The 16,804-nt window shown below is 43.6% G+C and overlaps 1 protein-coding gene across 3 annotated transcripts in view; it reads left to right on the forward strand.

Moving 5' to 3' along the window:
* Positions 1-16,804, forward strand: part of LAMP2 (lysosomal associated membrane protein 2) — an 82,187-nt gene that overhangs the window by 23,167 nt on the left and 42,216 nt on the right. For all 3 annotated transcript variants that reach the window (XM_063937226.1, XM_063937228.1, XM_063937227.1), the window contains exons 5-9: positions 7,353-7,508; positions 9,121-9,332; positions 10,045-10,170; positions 12,257-12,311; positions 14,979-15,149. In XM_063937226.1, the coding sequence (XP_063793296.1) occupies positions 7,353-7,508; positions 9,121-9,332; positions 10,045-10,170; positions 12,257-12,311; positions 14,979-15,149 (720 nt within the window). The remainder of the gene's footprint in view (positions 1-7,352; positions 7,509-9,120; positions 9,333-10,044; positions 10,171-12,256; positions 12,312-14,978; positions 15,150-16,804) is intronic.

Consider the following 16,804-nt stretch of genomic DNA (forward strand, 5'->3'; position numbering starts at 1 on the left):
ATGCTCTGGGGCATCTGTGGCGGACCAGCAGGAAAGTTCCGCGGATCAGTCTATGCCTCTATGGCTACAGTGGAAGCTCTATGGGCTCGAAATATGGGCTCAGTCTCTAAACAAATTTGTTAACTCTGCCGGCAGTTCTTCTGCTACAAAACGGCCGCAGCCGTTGCCCGCTATAACTTTTCCGGAGGAGTAGTTGGAAACATTCCCACTGGAGGATGGGGAAGTAGACCCAGAGTGGGATAATAGGATGAGGAGTTTTTCTACTAGCTCAGGTGTTAGATTCTGATATAAGCCATCCGTCAAACTCTTAATATTCAGAGTTCGGAGGTGGCGGGTTCTTCCTCTGCCTTTTTCAAAACACAAAAAAAAAAAAAAAAAAAAAAAAAAAAGACAAGTTACTGTCTTTCCCCCTTATTCACACTTTGCGGATATTTGAAAGAGCCCTGACTTAAGTCGGATTCTCCTGTCCCAGCCCCAAAATAAATTTTAATTTATATAAGGGGGATACAAGATGTTGAGAAACAGACCCAAAAGGTAGACGCTCCTATTCACATTTAACAAAAGCTACGGTTATTCTTTTTGTACATGGGCAGTGCTGCTGGTGTGATGCTTGGCATTGCTGCCTTAGGGCGCTGAGGTCGTGGGTTCAATTCCCACCATGGCCCAAACTGTGAGGTTTGTACGTTTTAGTTGAAAGATCCTACAGATAGGAAGATTGAAACAATGATTAAATCTATGTTATCTTTATCAGGAATTTTCTACTCCCAATTCTAGCTAGCACTTGGGTCTTCATGGCCGCGGATGACTGGCTGGCACAGGTTGTATCTTGAATGCAGTCCCACGATCCATCGGAAGTCATTCAATTAGAAAAATGAGACCTTGTTAGAGTCTACTGCGCTACAATCCTGTATTTCTGCCTTGACCATGACAGCAAGACGGTCTCTTTGATTTCGGGTTTGGGAATGCCGTTTCTGACTCGGAACAGAGCTTGACGGCGATACCCTTTGAAGGTGAGTTCTTTTTGGGTCGGAATTACAGAAGAGACTACAGGGGGCAAGAGCCCTTTTCTTCCATTTGCTCCTCAGAGACCGAAGACCACGAGGTTTCGGTCCTTTCGTACACAGGACAGAGGTAGTTTCCATCCCTTTCGTTCTTTCTCCAGGTTCCCACGAAGAGAGGCATTCAGAGGTAGAGGAACACAGGCGGCTCTTAGACCAGCCAGTAAACCTGCCGACATACCTACTGCATGACGGTTAACGATCTCTGGAGGGATCAATGACGATTCGGGCTCGGTTACGGCAGTTCAAGGAAGTGTGGCTCCTGTCAAAACCAGATCTGTGGGTGACGGAGGTCATATCCAGAGATTATATGTTACATCTCGAGGAACCAATCCCATATCGTGTGTTCGTCACTCCTCTCCAAAAACGCTCCCTCCAGACGTTGAGCTCTTCTTTATGCAACAGCCACTCTCTTACTAAATGGAGTGATTCTTCTAGTTCCCTCTCAGTAGAGAGGTCGGGATTTTACTCAGGTCTTTTTCTTGTGGACAAACCGTTTCGGCCAAAAGGGTTTGAATCCATATCTCTCAACCCAAAAGTTCAGAATGGAATCCATCCATTCGATTATCGCTACATAAAACCAGGGGAATATTTGGCTTCAGTGGACGTAGAGGACGTCTACCTGCATGTTCCTATTTGGACAGGTCGTCAATCTTGTCTGAGATACGCAGTCGGTCCTTGCCATTTTCAGTTTCTCTTCCCTTTGGTCTATCCACGGCTCCTCAGGTATTCACAGGGTGTCAGCATTACTCCGTTTTTAGATGATCTTTTCATCAGGACTGTCAGAGGGAATCCTTCACCAGAACTTGCGTCTCACGATAGAGACTCTATAGTCATTCAGATGGATAATAACTTTTCCACAGTCATCTTTACTTCCTTCCCAGAAAATGATATTTCTGGGATTCTTATTCGACGCTACCAACCAGAAAGCGTTTCTTCCTCACGGACAGGACCTCATCTCGAATTACAGCTAATCCGCTTGTCTGTAAAGACTCGTCGGTCGCTTCGCTGGTGGCTTCACAGCCCAATTTGACCAAAAAGGGTACCGTTCACGATTTGCTCTTGAGGGATGGTCACCACAGACGCAAGCCTCAGAGGTTGAGGGGCGGTGTTTCAGACTCCTTACTTTCAGACGTTCTGAAACAGTCGAGTCTAAGTTACAGATCAACATCTTGGAGTTGAGGGCAGTCCGGTAGGCATCCTTCGGATTCAAACCATGGTAAAGGGTAATCCAGTACGGGTTCAACCCGACGACGCCACGGCAGTTACTTAAATAAAGGAACTCAAAACTGGACCGCCAGGAAGGCAGTCGCTCAGATTCTCACTTAGGCAAAACATTGGGTTCAGATTATACCCGTGATTCACATTCCAGGAGTCGAGACCTGGGAAGCGGTTTTCTTAAGCCGTCACACGGTGCATAAGGGAGAGAGGGGGCTTCACCAGGAGGTGTTTCTGACTCTAGTAGCCCGGTGGGGGATGCCCGATGTAGATCTAACGGCGTCTTGTCTCAACAATAAACCTCCTCTCTAAGGGTCGCGTACTCAGGACCCTTAAGCAATTCTAATCAATGAACTGACGGCGCTGTGGCACTTTCAACTGGGATATGTGTTTCCACCATTTCCACCGATTCCACGTCGGCTTCAACGCGTTCAGAGAGAAGGTCTTCCAATCATTCTGGTGGACCCAGATTGGCCACGATGACAGTGGTACACTCTTCTGCACAATAGGGTCGTCGAGGAACCATCCCGACCCTCTCTGCTCTAGATCTTATGATTCAAGGACCATGTCACCACACAGGTTTGGTCGGCTGACTTTGACGGCTTGGTTCTTGAATCCAATATTTTAAGGGGAAAAAGGTTTTTTCTCGTCCTGTTGAGTAAAGATAACCGGTGGCTTCTGGAATTTACATTGCTTGGTGTGAAAAGCGTGGTTTAACACCGGATGTGTTTAGAGTTTCCTCGTCTGTTATCCTGCATTCAGGAGGATCTCAATGAGGATCTCAGACTTCTTCACTAATGGGGTCAAGTTTCTACTTGGTCGACTCTTCTTCATAGGAGACTGGCTATCACTCCAGAAGTTCAGACGTTCCTTCAGGGAGTTCTTCGGATTCAGTCACCTTTTTTTGTTCCTCCCTGGGACTTTAACTTAGTCCTTACGGTTTTTTTTAGAAACCTCCATTTCAACCTTTGGAATCTGTACAATTGCGGTATATAACGTTCAATGTCTTCCGATTGACAATTTCCTCCAAAAGATGAGCATCTAAATTGGCAGCTCTTTCTTGCAGACCACCCTTGTTGGATTTTCATGATGATCGGGTGGTTCTGCGAACAAAACCTTCCTTCCTCCGAAGGTTGTGTCAGCGTTTCATCTAAATTAGGACATTGTCCTTCCAGCGTTTACTCCTCCTCCTTCCGGGGAGGATTCCCATTGGCTCTCTTAGATGTGCTTAGGGCCTTACGGATTTATTTATCTCGTACGAATTCTATCCGTCGTACGAATGCATTGTTGGTTTTTAATGGCTGCGTCCAAATGAGATTGGCCGGATTCCAAGTACACAGTGACTCGTTGGGTAACTACGACCATCACAGAGTCTTCTAATGTTTCAGTTCCTGACTCGATTCAAGCTCCTTCGACTCCAGCTATTGGAGCTTCTTGAGATGTTCGCGGGGCTGCGTCTATTGAGCAGTCGTGTAGGGCGGCGACCTGGTCGTCTGTGCATACGTTTTAAAAAGGTTTTACCGTTCTCACACTTTCGGTTTGGAGACTGCCCCTGTTGGGCGTCAAATTTGGCGGACGGCTATGCCGTCTATGTCTCCCTCCTCTCATTTGCTTGCTTTGGGAAATCCCACAAGTAATGGCGCAGCGTCCCCCAGATGGATGAAAGAGAAATAGGGATTTTTGTTTACTTACCGTAAAATCTCTTTCTCTGATTCCATCTGGGGGACGCTGCGATCCCTCCCATATGTTGTCTGGTTTAACCAGTTAATTGTTTTCGGTCTATCTCCTTTGGCTTGGCTAAACGTTAACTGAGGTGCTGGCTAGGCAGGAAGGAGATGGGAGGGGTTAGAGGGGGGAGGAGTCAGGTTTTAATAGTTCTGTGCCAAACTCCACAACCACACACCTCTAACCCACAAGTAATGGCGCAGCGTCCCCCAGATGGAATCAGAGAAAGAGATTTTACGGTAAGTAAACAAAAATCCCTATTTTTGGATGAATATAGGTATTTGTATGCTTTATAACATGGTTGTAATGTCGCCAGGCAGCATTTCTGATTGTTGTCAAAATGTTCTTTGTGAACAGTGGCGATTAACCTAGTCTAGTGGCTCCAGTGGTCAGCTGACCATTCCGGCTGATCCTGTGGCATTTCTGGCCACCAATCCCATTCCCTCCCCCCCCTTCAATTAGTGCCTAACCTGGTTTTCACAAACTCTGTCCTCAAGGTGCCCTAACAGTCCATGTTTTAAGTAGAAGCTTCCTAAATAAACCCCAAAGAATTCATTCCTCTTGATAAATTTAGAGTAGTGTTCTGCCCAACTTAGGGCCTGATTCATACCTGATCGCAGCAGCAATGCTAATGGGCAAACCATGTGCACTGCAGGTGTGGCAGATATAACATTTGCAGAGAGAGTTCGATTTGGGTGGGTTATTTTGTTTCTGTGCAGGGTAAATACTGGCTGTTTTATCTTTACACTGCAATTTTTAGATTTCAGTTTGAACATACCCCACCCAAATCTAACTCTCTCTGCATGTGTTACATCTGCCCCCCCCCTTCCCCCCCTTCCCCCCCACAGTGCAATATGGTTTTGCCCACCAGCTAACAAATTTGCTGCTACGATCTGGTCTTAATTAGGCCCTTAGTTTTTTTTTTTTTTTGTTTTGTTTAATGATCATAAAGCATTTGTGATACATTTACAGCAGAATAAGAACACCAAATAAGCCTAATCATGTTGTGTCTTGATAAGTGGTTTTTATCCTTGCCCTTAACGAGTGCATGTTTTCAATATCCCCAAGGTGTATTACAGCATGTGGTACTGTAAAGATGATTGAGGGCTACACTGCTGAGTCTGTTTTTAAAATCTCAACCCAATATTTAAATCTCTTAAACTCTGCAATACTATAGATGTGATTGGATGACATTAAGCACCCTGAGTGGGCTTAATTAAGCACTCCTAGGGATTCCCTCTTACTGTTGGTAACCTCGTGCTACTGACTTCTCCCACTTTGTGGGCAGGTAATTCACTGCCACCACCAGGTCCTGGAACCGTTTTTATTTCTGGATATGTATGGGTACACTTCTGCAATAACTCCTGGTTGTTGTCTGCTAACTTCCCACTGGTCACTCACAATGGAACAGTCTGCACTTGGTATTTGGCAGAGGGTTTAGGCTAAGAGACTATGGGGTCAACCTGGAACAGCCAAAGAACAGAGTAGCGTTTTGCACTGTTCATGTGGTCACAGAATACATGCGGGCATCTTCTTGAAAGCAGGCAGATATTTATTGCTCAAGGGATATGTTTTTAAAAAGATAGCAACTCCACAGAGTGCAAGATTATACCGAAGTACAGGACACTCCTCAGCATGGTCAGATGATATACATATATTGCACTTACAGAGCCCCAGTCTTATGCAATCCAACAGGTAATTTTGCCCTCCTGCCATTTACCAGTTAGGATTAGTTCACAATCTCGATTTTGGATATTTACATTTAAATAGAGCATTCCCAGTTTGCATTTCATTCCAGTTGATCTCAATCTGTTAATTGTGTTCATCCTTTGAATACCGAACTGGAATGATGACCCCTTTTGTTACAAGTAACACTATTCGGGTTAGAGTATTTTGATTTCACATAAATTTCTCTTTCCTTATTTGAAACTCCCCAAAAAAGCTATACCAAAAGAAAAGGCGCCACTGCCCCCAGAGGAAATGGTTATCAATGGTGTAAATAATGTGTGAAAAGCTGTGCCTGTGTGATTCCGTAGAGTTCACTTAAAAGGTAACTTTACCACTCTACACTTTCCAAAGAGCAGAGACTCTTTTTTTTTTTTTTTTTTTTTTTTTTTAAAAGAAAAGAAATAAGTCTGTACATTTTAAAGATTTTATATACCATGTGCCCAGCTCTCCGCTTTGCAGGTGTATAACTAAAGTCCAGAACACTGCTCATCCAAGGTCATACAGCTAGCTGTAAAATAAATGTACATGTTCAGTCCTCATTAAGCACATAGTGCCAATATTTCCTTTTCATTTCCCCACAATAGATGGGGTCTCTACCCCAATACATGTTGTACATTCTAGGTTCTTATGACATGCTTTCAGCACCTTTTCATATGTTTGGAAATTAGCCAGGTGTGTGGACTAACCACCCTCTTGGATGTGGATAGACATTTCTCTCCCATCCCCTCTCTGACATAGACAATCAGGGGCAGGTTGCCACAGCAGCTCTTTCCCACCAATAACATGAGCTTTTAGAGGCCAGTCTGGGCAGCTGAAGCTGGTCTGCTCTTACCTGGCAGATTTGCGGTTTGGTGTTCACTCGGTCTTCTCCATGTCCGACTTTGAAGCGTTCCCAACTAACAGCTGAGTGAGGGGTGGACAGTGGGCTCTGATTTCCACCTGGTGTGCTGCTCTGGCTAGTTGTACTATGCTGTAAGGTACTATCCGAAGTGGCGAGGCAGGGAATAGAAGGGGTAAAAAGAGAGGAAATGGGGGAGAAGGGTTGGGGGGTGCGGAGTCACAGACAGTGGGGAGGCAGTGGAACGAGAGACCCAATGTGTAAAAAGGGGAGAGAGAGATTGGAGGAATAAGGGGGAGACACATGGGAAGGTGGGGTAAGAGAAAAGAAATAAAAAAATACAAATCTAGCAACGCAGACGCAAATTTTAGCAACCCAGCGAATTGTGTGTGGTTTTTTTTTTTTTTTTTTTTTTAAATATCTGTATCATACAGTATTTGTGTGAAAAATAGAAGCCTGGCATTGGTCTCACGGGACCTGGCGTGCCAAGAGAGGCTGTTTGGGGCGACTGCAGCAAAGCTGTATGAGGGCACATCTGTATTATAAAATATACATTCATTGGATATCTGCAGATTAATTCTTCCCATTTTTTTTTGCATATGTGTTCTTTTCATTAGCTGAGAGATGTTTTTGCCAAATGATCAATTTTCTTCCATTGGTAGCTTTATAGAACTACATGCTGCAAAACTCCCAACACCTAGCACTGACGCTCTTATTCAGATACACAAATTTTGTTTTGAGCTGCCCTTCCTAATCATGTTTCTTTTCTTTTTTGTGTTCCCTAGGGAATTTGACGTCAACTGTTTCGTATTCTGAGCCAATACCATTGAATGCAACCTTCAAATGCTTACATCGCGAAGTTGTGGTTGCAGGAAATGTCACACAGTTATTTTGGAATGTAACACTGCAAGCATACGCTCAGAATGTTACACGTAGCACAGGTAAGTCATGTAAACCTAAATACATGCCAGGATTTGTATTGTGATATAGCAATTAATAAGTTCTAAAACTTATTAACGCAATTTCACTTACCAGGCTTCTTCCAAAGACACTGTATTACTTGCACAGCAATTTTCTAATCATCTTGATGTTTCAGACCTCAGCAGACCATTGTCGCATATCATCCAGATACAAGACAATACGTTTTAGATATATTTTAAGTCAATGGTGCTGTAGCATAGACGTAGCATTGGCTTATGTGCAGACTGTAATATGCACAGAAGAGCTCTGTACATACGGCGTGTTAGGTTCAGGGCCTCTGCTGAAAGTGAAGAGCAACAAAAAAAAACACACTGCCATTTTTCATTTGGAAATGCAGATTGCCTACTTGCATTACTAAAATGAGTACAGGACCCAACTTTCGTTACTTTAAAAAAATGTATATTTCTTGCATGGATGTTAGAAGGATGTCCTCTAACCATTGTACATGGCACACATGGTAAGGCACCGTATTGGTGAAAAGCAGAAAAAATGGGCTTTCCTCTATGCATGTAACCATACACACTGCTAGGACTAAAATATTAAATATTTGATAAACATAAATAAATAATAAATAAAAAAAAAAAAATATATGTATGTATGTGTGTATATGTATGTGTGTGTATATATATATATATATATATATATATATATATATATATATATATATATATATATATATATATATATATATGTTAGTGCTGCCATATTTTGCTGCGCTTTACAATTGGGAGTACCGTTATAAAACAAGACTGACTAATAACACAGAGGTAAGAGGGCCCTGCCTACAAACGTACAATCTATAGGACATTATAACGCAAACATTACAAAGTTTTATGTGAGCTCAGGGTTTTGCATCAGATGTCTCGTCTCATACCTAGGGCAGGATGTAATTATATTTTAAAAGGGCGATCACTTTCAAGGCATGGTTTTGCCTTGTAAGAGATTTGCCCCTTTAGAAAAACATCTGAGTTTGGTCAGCATCCCGCTTGTCAGCCAAAACCGGGTGGCATTACATCCCGCCCCTAGCGTCTATACACCGTACAGTACAACTGAAACTGAGTAGAGAGAGGAGTAGTGAGTCTGCCTTTTCCTTTAAAATTTGTGTTCTGTTTGCATCTCTGGGGCTGTAAAATACAACTCAATGTATTGCAGATGCCGGGCTATGCCATTAACCTCACAGGGATTTGTTTTAAACACGTACAAAGTCGTAGGTGAAGCACGTCAGAACTTGGTGTGAGAAGAAGCTGCAGCCGCTGCAATGTAGCACATTGTAGCACTTTATATACAGATTAATTTGCTTATACTGATGTATAAGTGTTGCACATTAAATTGGTCCGTGCAAGCTAGCAGTGTAGTTTTGATGCTCTGTGTAGCTGAGTTGGCCGGTACCTGGCCTGTCAGGAGGGTTGTTTGGCGCGACTAAAGCCACAGTGTATGAAGACACGCCTGTATCTTATCCGTATTATAACTTTAATTTGTCCCTCTGAAATAAAAACCCCTGTATTACTTCAACACTTTAACCTCAATATTTTATATATGAGTGACAAAATATCCATTTGCTGTTTGTTTTAGACGTCCATTGCAGTGCTGATAATCCTACTACCCAAGCTCCAACTACCCATCTAATAACTACGCCCAACACCACAACAACCGCCCCGACACCTACGCCTAAACCTATGGACAAGCCAGCAATTGGCAACTATTCTGTCTCAAATGGTACAGAAACGTGTCTGCTGGCCTCCTTGGGTCTACAGCTCAATGTCTCCCTAAGTGTTGAAACAAAGGTAAGAAAAAAAGTCTGGTGGTTGGAATGTTGAGGTTTTTTTTTTTATATTATCGGGCTTGTATTTCTTAACAATTAGCTTCTGACCACTATTTTATAAAATCTGTCCTATAAGAATAGATACACCTAATGTGACAGGGTCATAGGGTTACCACCTCTACCCTTTTCATTATGGACACATATTAACTAACACAGAGTCTGTGGCTGGCTGACTTCAAGACTCCATATCACCTAGTTGTAATCAGCCACAGAACCTGTGTAATTAATGTGTCCAGAATTAAAGGGATGAGGTGATAACCCTACAGAGTCAGCATGAGAATAGAACAGTAGTGTGGTGTTGTAAAGAATCTAGGCCAGGTATTCCGTGTGGTCAAGTCTAAAGCTAGATACACACTATACAATTATCTGGCAGATAATCTGCCAGATCTAGCTGGTTGGAATGAAAATCTGGTAATGGATGAGAGCAAATTACAATCTATCATTTGTTTCCAAACACTGGAAAACAAACAAAACCTGTTGTTCATACAAAATGGTTAAACACAAATTTAACCAGCTTGGATAAATGACTGTTTTGGAAGTTTTGCAGATATCCAGCCAGCCAGCCAGCCAGCCAGCATAAGATAAAGAAACCAGAATTCCCAAGTTATGATTCAAACTCCAAAGTGTTTTATACATTGACTTCACAGATGTATTTTATATTTCTTTCCCTCTAGACTGTATGGACTCTGATCGACATTAACCCCAACAACACTCATGGTTCTGGAAGCTGTGGTAATGACACTGCCATTCTAAGGCTCAATGACAACAACCATACACTTGTAGAATTTTATTTCTCCATTGTAAGTATTTAGACTGCTTGATTGTTGCCTGTGAAGATGAAACAATATAATGTTACCATCCTGGCTAAATGATGTACAGTCCACTTTGCTATAATCAAGTTAACTCTTAAATCTGACTCATTCTTAAAACCTTTTTACTACATATTAATACTGTAACAAACTTTACCAAAATGTAGCAGAAAGATGACATTAGAAACAACAGAACACATTATGGCATCAGAACTGCTACAGTCTTTGATCTTATTTAAACAAAGTGCCATTTTTTTTTGTATTGGAATCTTTATCGAATTATTGACATGGTTGCCTTCTATACGTTCTCCTTTTTTTTTTTTAATGTTTACCGCATCTAGCCTTACCTAAAGTTATAAAACTGTTTTAATTGACACGCAACTAGTCACAAACCACAAGAGCTACAGTATTCCCACACCTGTTCAGATGCCTATGCATCAGCGATTTCTGTAACGTGTAGAGCTAATAAACATACATCAAGTTCAAATATTGGGGTCAGCTGTATGTAGCTTGGTATGACTGGCCATGTGTGTATTAAGTTGGGTTGAAAACTTTATGTTGCTTGCAAAGTGTTGCTGATGTGCGACAAGGTGAAAGGACTGGATACGGGGCCTAATTCAGATCTGATCGTAGCAGCAAATTTGTTAGCTAATGGGCAAAACCATGTGCACTGCAGGGGGGGGGCAGATATAACATGTGCAGAGAGAGTTAGATTTGGCTGGGGTGTGTTCAAATTGAAATCTAAATTGCAGTGTAAAAATAAAGGAGCTGGAAACAAAATAACCCAGCCAAATCTAACTCTCTCTCTGCACATGTTATATCTGCCCCACTTGCAAAGCACATGGTTTTGCCCATTAGCTAACCAATTTGCTGCTGCGATCTGAATTAGGCCCACGGTCAGAATCCCAATGGTAAGTACTGGGGTTGGGCTGTGTGAAGGGGGCAGTAGTTAGGGTTAGGCTACTGAAGGGGGAGGTTAGGATTAGGGGTAAAAAAAATACCACGATCCATCGTGATTCTGACTGTGCGACTGCTAGGATTTCATAACCAACCTGAAATGATAATGCGCTGCATATCCAGTACACTTGCTGTGATATTACTGACCCTCTTTGTGTGCCGGCATCTATTAGTCTGTCTTTCTGTCAGTAGGCTGCACGGTATGTTACACATGTCAGCTAATCATACGAGCACTGGCTTTACTTTGGCACCGAATTATGTAAGATAAAGATGCACTACATCCACATGTGCAATGCCAACTTACTCTTGTTCAATATAGGGCCACATTTCTGACCTATGTGGTGAATAGCTGGGTACTATGATGTCCTAGACATGATTAAATAGAATTGTACATACAAGCCTAGCAATAAAGGCACTCTAAATGTGGTGACTGCAAAAAAATAAGAAGAGAAAAAGTCTCTGAATGGACGCTTGGTGCAGCTAAGTCGCAACGTCAGTGCTCTGTTTAGTGCAATTTGTGCAAAGGTGCATGTGGACACATCTATGTACAAGTTGTGCCTACTGTAGCCTAATTTCCCTGCCCACCAGTTCTCATATGCAACTTCTGCCTGATATAACTTTTACTGATGATCTGTATAGTCAAAGCCCATTATAAATGCTTACTAGTCAGACAGGTAATTTTTCTCCATACAAATAGACCACACTATGTGGAGAGCCTATGGGAAAACAACAGTGATTTCCGGCCAGTGATGTCACTGGTGCTTTGCTGCAATGTGTAGAAGCTGACTGTTTTCAAGTGAAAGAGATGTTATTTGTTTGTGCATGTTACAATCGAGGGAGAAGGAAGCCAAAGCTGTCAGTAAAACCTCTTGGCTTCACTTCATTATTCAATTGTGATGGGTCAAAGACTGCTTATCAGGACTCGTGCAACCTGCAAGATATCAGATGGATAGATAGACCACACCATCTGAACGATGTACTTTATGGTTAATTGTATACTTTTTACCTTGGTAATACATGGGCAAATACTTTATCTGCTTATTAAATATGACTTAAAATGTGTTTGCTGCCACTGAACTCTCCACCTTAATTGAATAATTTGTTTTTCTTCTGAATATAGAAAAAAAAAAGCTTTTACCTTCAAGAAATGAATGTGACCATAACAAATGTTTCCGGTAAGTAACCATGTCACAGCCGTGTCTTTTTTCCAAAATATTTTTATTACAATTTTTAAAGAGTATAATGGGATATATTCAATTGAAGTCGAAAGCTGCAGTCTGTCGAAAAGACGGCAGTGTTCGACTTTTTTAGGTCTGAAGGGGTTCCGACCTATTCAAGCTAACCCCAAATTATTCGATAAGTCGAGGAATTCGACTTGTCGAAAAGCACGTGGATCGGCGGAATAGCTGCCGATCCACGTGGTTTTGGCCCCCTTTTCCGACCATCTCAATCCGACTTTAAAAACAGTCGGATTGAGATGAGGGGGGAGCAGCGGGCAGACGGGGGAGAGCAGCGCTACAGCAGTGGCTATAGAGCCGCTGCTGTAGCGCTACTCTCCCTAGTCTGCCCGCGGCTCTCCCCTGTCTCAGCTCCCGCATCTCAATTCGACTTTTTTAAAAGTCGAGTTGAGCAGACTATGAATAGCCCAGGTCGGATCCATTCCGACAAATGAATGTCTGAATGGATCTGACTTCAATTGAATATACCCCAATATGTTCTTAATGAAACTTGCATTTTATTCACTTGCATAAGTCAAACAGCGAAGTTCAATAAATCAGTAACTACTGTTGAAGAGACTGGCATGAAATAAGTTGGTAAATGCTATATAATGTATACCGTCATAGGAGCATAAAGGAAGTAGGTGAAAGGGACACAACCAGGCATGATATTTAGGGAAGGGGATAGGAGATGCAAGTAAAGTTGTCACACTTTATAATCCTATATAACAAAAGGCTAACGCTGCTTCTTGCTTGTATGGGGGGAATTCTAGTGTTTTTCGCACCGGTGGCCACTAGATGGCGCTCGACGGCACAATTAAAGTATTGCTTTGTTCAACTGCTGACGTTACTGTTACGTCATTCTGTCAATTTGACAGACTATTAACTAGTAAGGGATATAAATTGCTCAACAAAGGGTAAATTGAAAACAGTAAGTTCTCATAAATCTACATCCCTCTTGTTATGGGATGTGGTCAGGGTCCCGGCGTTTGGAATCTCGGAAGTCAGAATACCGATGCCGGAATCACGACACTGCTCAGAATGCCGACATCAAGATCTCGATATGGATCCAAATGCCGTGGCCGGCATCCCGAACGAAGGACTGCTGGGACTATAGAATGGAAAGTCGGGGGGGGGTTTGAGTTAGATTTAGGCTGGGGGTGGGAGGGTTAGGGTTAGGCAACTCTGGGGAGGGTTAGTATGCGGGAGAGGGAGGTTTAGGGTTAGGATATGGCTGGGGGGAGGGTGTCGGCCATCTGGGTTAGTGTTAGGAGGTTTAGGAATTAGGGTTCGCTTACTTTCTTAGCCAGTGTCTGATTTCAAACTCCATGATGCAAATGAAGGTATATTGACAGCCAACATCCACAGCACTGGGATATCTTGAGCAATCCCTCTTCTTATTACAGAGATCCTGATTTGCAATAACGTGAAGATAAGGCTCAATAAACCTATTCATAAACAGAGTAGATTGGGAGATAAACAGATTCATGCAGATACATTTGCCATGGGCTACACATTTAGATCTTATTTCGGCACCCCCAAACAGCTGAAGGTCATGCCCTCAGGGGTAGCTGCAGTAACCCACCACACGTCCTGCATAATGCAGATGTTAAACAGTAGTAAATGTAGTGGCAGCCTGGAGCATTCTTGGCTTTGCTGGGCATTGTAGTGCATCTGGTGCAGAATGCACCATCAGGCTCTAAACGCGCTGTGAGGGCAGTTTGGTGCTTGGGCACCTAAGTGTTGGTAGTATATATGGTATACTGTTGGTATAAATAAATGTTTCAGGCTTTCTGCACTATGGGTGCACTGATGCTTTCTATAGCACTGTAAGGATAAATCCCTTTCTTATGTAATAAACATAGATCACCTAGTGGATCATTGCTGCAGCCTGGTCTCAAAGTGTGTTCAAGTGAACCCATCTCCCTTTTTCAGGTGGTGCTAATCGATGCAAAAACTCTAGGGCAGGCCTGTCCTACCTGTTGATTTCCACTTGTTGTGAAACTAAGTCCCAGTATGTTCTACCACAGTTTTGCTATTAGGAAATAGAAAAACTGTGGCAGGGCATGCTGGGATGTGTAGTTTTACAACAGCTGGAGAGCCACAAGTTGGCCAGACCTGCTCTATGGGATCTAAATGGAGTCACAAAAGGTGCAACAGGGTCCAGGCAGCCCTGGGTGCATTAGAGGAGGGAAACCCACAGAATGGCGGCACAGGTGCTGTAGCATCTGTTGCTGGGCGGACCTGCTGTTATAGCCACGGCAGGTTCTAGTATCAATTGGCTTTGTACTATATGATGGAGGCGGCTCAGAGCGCTGCACACCCAACAGCATTGACTGGCACCTCTGAAATGTTTGAAACCCCACCCCCTTCCATCACCTATGCTTATAGCGCAGCCATCTATGAGTAGGAACTGGTGCTGTGTCTAAGATTTATTCGGTTGATAGAAAGCAGAAATAATTTAAGTCAAAATCAATCTGCCAGCTACTCTGAAGGTTTTCTCCTGCTCTCGCACGTGTGTATGTGTGTGTGTGTGTGTGTGTGTGTGTGTGTGTGTGTGTGAGAGAGAGAGTGCTGTTACTGTTTATATTTTCATGTGTCATTTAAGAGTATCTTGTATTACAGGTATTACAGTTCAAAGAGCAAAACAAAATCTAAGCTTGTGGGAAGCATCTTTAGGAAACTCTTACCTCTGTCGCAAGGAGCAGCTTGTCACTGTATCTGATGACCTGTACATCAATACTTTTGACGTAAGAGTTCAGCCCTTCAGTGTAAAGAATGCAACGTATGCTACAGGTAAGAAGATGTGCCTATAAGCCTTTCGGGTAAATGTGATAGCGTCAGGGTTGCTAAAGGGGGGGGGGAATCCTTTACAGGGCGAAACCAAACTGGTTTTGCCTAGTATATGATTGCCGCTTTAAAAATACGGACGTTCTTGCCCGAAGTTCCGCACCTCCGGCAGCTAGGACCCTATTACATTTACCCCTTTGTGTTTGATACTGCTCTCCTATGGTGTGTGGGTAGACTTTTCTGCAATTTCCTGTTGCTTAACTCCAGTGTACTGTTAATTCGGCTATTCGTAGGGATATCCAGGTCTTGTACACCGCAAATTGTATCCAATGTGGTCACACATACGCAGCCAGACTGGGCAGTGTGGTTTAGCCGAATGACAATACAATGGGGTATACTTGGCAGTTGATTGTGCATGTAAAAGCTGATCAGTTGTCTGCCATCAAGCTTTGACACCTGGCTCAGTCTGACGTTCATCTGGATTGGTGGTAATGGTGGGCCAAATATGCATCAATTTCTGGATAATTGTGTTTTCTCTGACGTCCTAGTGGATGCTGGGAACTCCGTAAGGACCATGGGGAATAGCGGCTCCGCAGGAGACTGGGCACAAAAGTAAAGCTTTAGGACTACCTGGTGTGCACTGGCTCCTCCCCCTATGACCCTCCTCCAAGCCTCAGTTAGACTTTTGTGCCCGGCCGAGAAGGGTGCACACTAGGGGCTCTCCTGAGCTTCTTAGTGAAAGTTTAGTTTTAGGTTTTTTATTTTCAGTGAGACCTGCTGGCAACAGGCTCACTGCATCGAGGGACTAAGGGGAGAAGAAGCGAACCTGCCTGCTTGCAGCCAGCTTGGGCTTCTTAGGCTACTGGACACCATTAGCTCCAGAGGGACCGAACACAGGCCCAGCCTCGGAGCTCGGTCCCAGAGCCGCGCCGCCGGCCCCCTTACAGAGCCAGAAGCAAGAAGAGGTCCGGAAAAATCGGCGGCAGAAGACATCAGTCTTCAACAAGGTAGCGCACAGCACTGCAGCTGTGCGCCATTGTTACTCAGGCACACTTCGGTCACTGAGGGTGCAGGGCGCTAGGGGGGGGCGCCCTGAGCAGCAATGTAAACACCTTGGCTGGCAAAAATACACCACATATAACCCCCAGGGCTATATGGATGTATTTTAACCCCTGCCAGAACTCGCCAAAAAGCGGGAGAAAAGGCAGCCGAGAAGGGGGCGGAGCCTATCTCCTCAGCACACGGGCGCCATTTTCCATCACAGCTCCGCTGGAAGGACATCTCCCTGACTCTCCCCTGCAGTCCTGCACTACAGAAAAGGGTAAAAAAGAGAGGGGGGCACTAATTTGGCGCAGTTTTAATAATAACAGCTGCTATAAAGGGAAAAGCACATTTTATAGTGGTATTCCTGTCTATATATAGCGCTCTGGTGTGTGCTGGCATACTCTCCCTCTGTCTCCCCAAAGGGCTAGTGGGGTCCTGTCCTCTATCAGAGCATTCACTGTGTGTGTGCGGTGTGTCGGTACGATTGTGTCGACATGTTTGAGGAGGAAAATGAGATGGAGGCGGAGCAATTGCCTATTATAGAGTTGTCACCCCCTAGGGAGTCGACACCTGAGTGGATGAGCTTATGGAAGGAATTGCGTGACAGTGTCAGCTCT

This window comes from Pseudophryne corroboree, chromosome 8, assembly GCF_028390025.1.
Source record: "Pseudophryne corroboree isolate aPseCor3 chromosome 8, aPseCor3.hap2, whole genome shotgun sequence".
NCBI lineage: Eukaryota > Metazoa > Chordata > Amphibia > Anura > Myobatrachidae > Pseudophryne > Pseudophryne corroboree.